This window comes from Monopterus albus, unplaced genomic scaffold, assembly GCF_001952655.1.
Source record: "Monopterus albus unplaced genomic scaffold, M_albus_1.0 scaffold1402.1, whole genome shotgun sequence".
Taxonomy (NCBI): Eukaryota; Metazoa; Chordata; class Actinopteri; order Synbranchiformes; family Synbranchidae; genus Monopterus; species Monopterus albus.
In genome coordinates, this window is record NW_018129280.1 from 1 (window position 1) to 3646 (window position 3646).

At 44.1% G+C, this 3646-nt stretch overlaps 1 protein-coding gene across 1 annotated transcript; it reads left to right on the top strand.

Moving 5' to 3' along the window:
- Positions 1 to 478: 478 nt before the first annotated feature.
- On the top strand, positions 479 to 3536 carry LOC109953799 (deoxynucleoside triphosphate triphosphohydrolase SAMHD1-like). The gene is made up of 8 exons (XM_020589259.1): positions 479 to 510; positions 647 to 687; positions 719 to 864; positions 1033 to 1099; positions 1734 to 1806; positions 2427 to 2587; positions 3140 to 3255; positions 3445 to 3536. Exons 2-8 carry the CDS (start codon positions 653 to 655, stop codon positions 3534 to 3536), a joined length of 690 nt encoding a protein of 229 aa, XP_020444915.1. The 5' UTR covers positions 479 to 510; positions 647 to 652.
- Positions 3537 to 3646: the final 110 nt, after the last annotated feature.

Consider the following 3646-nt stretch of genomic DNA (forward strand, 5'->3'; position numbering starts at 1 on the left):
CGATAACGCTCTGTCATGCACTTGGAGTGAAGCATAAAATAGACCCATATAAACACATTCCTGGACAAATATAAACAGCATCTCTTTCCGCCTACAGCAGCAGCTGCTTCTCTCCACTACTGATGGAGCTGCTCAAGTCCTTCTCCAGCAGGGGTGTTAGTTTGGCTAACATCTTCCTGTCAGCCACCACCCGCACTGAGACAAGAGGCTTCCCAGGACAGAGCTGGCCCTCTTAATTACTATTATTATTATTGCAAAACATTTTGTTATTTATGGGTTTGTAAGTGCTATATAAATGAATTTTATTATTATTTGTAGCCGTAGTCTACTAGTAAAAGTCAATTTCAAGGTTTCAATAGACTTTTAGTTTGGAAACAGTGGCCGGAAACACTCTTTGTGTTTTGGTTCAACTTGACGTAGTAGGTGAAGACAAGTACCACGACCGCTCGGGGCTGAGCTCGACGTTTGACTCCGCCCACATTGTGCAGCCGGTGAAGAAACAAAACCCGGGTATTTTCACTGTCTGAATTTCTTGTGTGAATGCTACTTGCACATCTGTTGCAACCGACGTGGGATGAATATTATCGGTTTTAAGTCTGCGGGTCTCCATGCTTCTGATTAACGCGAACCACCGCCTGTTTGTCAGATCAACATGGACAATCGGAAACGGCCTTTGGCGGCAGTTCTGAGCCCCAGTGACGGCTTCAAAACGCTGACCGAGCCCCAGTGACGGCTTCAAAACGCTGGAGAAGCGAGTGTCAGTGGCCCGGCTGCACGAGTCCGACTACTCGCAATGGGGCGTGGAGGAAACGTGTCAGTATCTGCAAAGAGAAGGTCTCGGAGCATGGGAAGATATATTTAGAGGTTGGTTTTCTGATTTGATATCTTAAATAGACCGTTTTAGCCTGCACGTCATTGTTGGTCTAAATATAGTAAACCATCTGAGAACCGCCCAATGTCCACGCCGACCTGCTGTGTCTCCATGTGTGCGATGAAGCTGACACGAAAACTGTTTTGTTTTCTGGGTATCAGCACAAAGAATCACTGGTGTCGGGCTGCGCTATCTCGAGGATGTTGACCTGGAGAAGATTGGCATAGAGTAAGTCAGTCCTCGTTTTAAACCGAGTTATGAGACAGTTTTTAACAAATGTCCTGGACACTGAGGGTCAGGTCTGGATTATTAACAACCACCCAAGAGCCCCAGACGTCCCAGGTTTACTCCAAAGAAAACCTCAGACTAGGCAGCATCATCTGAGAACAGTCCAGCTGTGAAGTGATAATTTGTCAGTCTGTTGTTTTCTTTAATCATTTTTAATAGATCTGTGCATCAAATGTCAGAGAATAGTGGAACTTTGCCATCTTTGTTCCCTGAAGTCCATGTTGATCACTTTGCTTGGTACCAAAGACGTTTCTACCCCTTTTTAAATGGTTATAAATGATTAATCGCTTATCAGTATCGCTGCCATTTAATTTCCTGTCAATCCACTGTTTAATCTCTGGATTCCTGGTCACTTTCAAGGTGTCTGGTGAAGCAATGACAGTTGTATCCCCTAGGGTAGAGTGTTAAACTAGTCATGCTGAGGGATTGTGACCAAACCCGGTTCAACCCGAAGTAGTAACACCAATAATATTGTTAGTATAAGCCACATGACCATCTTAACTTTCTTACTCTGATTCACACCTCACTTTCCTGTTTCACTTTTCCCTCCATATTTCTGTCTTGTACTGTCTAGGTGCCTTGGTGACCGCAAGCAGATCCTGTACAGCCTCAGGAAGCTGTGGCAGATAGAAGCAGAGACAGGCAAGGTAACGACCTCATCACAACACTACACTTTCAAGGCTGCCGTGATAAGAAAGACATAACAGACTAAAGAAAAGGTTCTTGTAAGGGAGTGTGAAATGGCCAGGGTTGTAGGAGCCTTAGACAAAATACAGGCTGTATGAACTTCTGCTGCCTTTTAACTTGATCACTTTACATATGTTTATTCCTCTTTAAATTGTTTGCTTGTTTGTTGTCAAATTGATTTTTCACATTTTATGGCTGTGTGTAATGGCACTGTTTGCCTTTTCCTGGTTTTCTGCATAAATTATCATGGAGAGTAGCCACAGTACCAAATTGTCCGTTTGTCCGTACGGTTTGATGCAAGGCATCACTGTGCTAATGCAAACATGACAGGATTATTGTCACGTGAGACTGAGATCGCACAGGGATTTAAATCATGCTCACGATACGATTAATTGTGCATCCCTGAGTTATTGTACATTTATACTTTATGTTTCTATCTGGGTCTTTTGGTTGGAAAATGATTTCAGACCAACCTGAGATAAAAACAGACACTGTGCATATTGTCACTCGTCTGCTCTGGTTGTGAATGGTGAAGTAAATCTCTGTGTTTTGTGCCATTTGTTGTCTTGTCTTCTGTCAGGTGTTTAATGATCCCATCCACGGGCATGTGGAGCTACACCCGCTTCTCATCAAAATCATTGATACACCTCAGTTCCAGAGACTACGATACATCAAGCAGCTCGGCGGGACATACTTTGTGTTTCCTGGAGCATCTCACAACCGCTTTGAACACAGCATTGGGTATGTATAATAATATTAATCACCTTTGGCCAAGTATGTTACACACACAAGGAATTTGTTTCCGGTACAGAACCAAGGCAGCCATCTGCGGCGCCAACTCACACTGATGGCTCTCACCATTGGGGGCACTTGGGGATTCAGTGTCTTGCCCAAGGACACTTCAACATGTGGACTGGAGGCACTGTGATTCAAACCTCCAACCCTCGGGTTGGGAGACGACCGCTCTACCCACTGAACCACTACGCCAGTTAGATACAGTGCAAACTGACTCAAATTTATCTTAGACCAGTGGGACTGCTTTGACAGTGGATTGCACTGCAGATTAACCCTTGTGTGTGTGTGTGTGTGTGCGCGCACGTGTGCATGTATGTGTGGCGAGTGTGGGGGTTACTTTAACTTAATTTCTTTCGTTCCATTTAATCACTGCTTTGATTGGAATCCTCCCATCCTATAAGATAGAGATTTGTTCTTACTGTAAGGAGAAAATATTTGTCATGCTTTGTGGTATTTTCATTTTATGGAAAGAGCTGTTGTGTTGTGTGCTGGTTACAGGGTTGGTTACTTGGCAGGACAACTTGTACAAGCTCTGAACGCGAAGCAGCCAGAACTCCTCATCTCTCACAGAGACATCCTTTGTGTGCAGATCGCTGGGCTGTGCCATGACCTGGGTGAGTGGCACACGGATCCTAACATGTTCTAGGTTTAACCACTTAGTAGCTAGTGACTGTGTGTGGAGATGAGTAAAGGTGGATTCATTATCTGTTGTTTCTCCCACAGGAACAGAACACAAGTAGCATAGTTGGAAAATTCCCACACAACAAAATCTATAACTTCTGAATGAATTCTCTTCTACTCAGGACATGGGCCATTTTCTCATACGTTTGATGCGACTTTCCTCCCCAAAGCACGACCAGACACTAAATGGAAGGTAAGAAATGACTTGATTTAGACTTCTGTTGTCCTTTGCCACATACAGTTTCAAAACAAAACCAGCAGGTAAAAGGGAGGATGGAAAGCCACACGGTGTCTACGCCAGTTAGATACAGTGCAAACTGACTC

Excerpts from the sequence above, each read along its gene's own strand:
- LOC109953799 (XM_020589259.1), top strand. The coding sequence starts at position 653 with ATGGACAATCGGAAACGGCCTTTGGCGGCAGTTCT. Across the intron at positions 1,807-2,426 it reads TAGAAGCAGAGACAGGCAAG|GTGTTTAATGATCCCATCCA; the intron begins GTAACGACCTCA and ends GTCTTCTGTCAG. Across the intron at positions 2,588-3,139 it reads CGCTTTGAACACAGCATTGG|GGTTGGTTACTTGGCAGGAC; the intron begins GTATGTATAATA and ends TGCTGGTTACAG.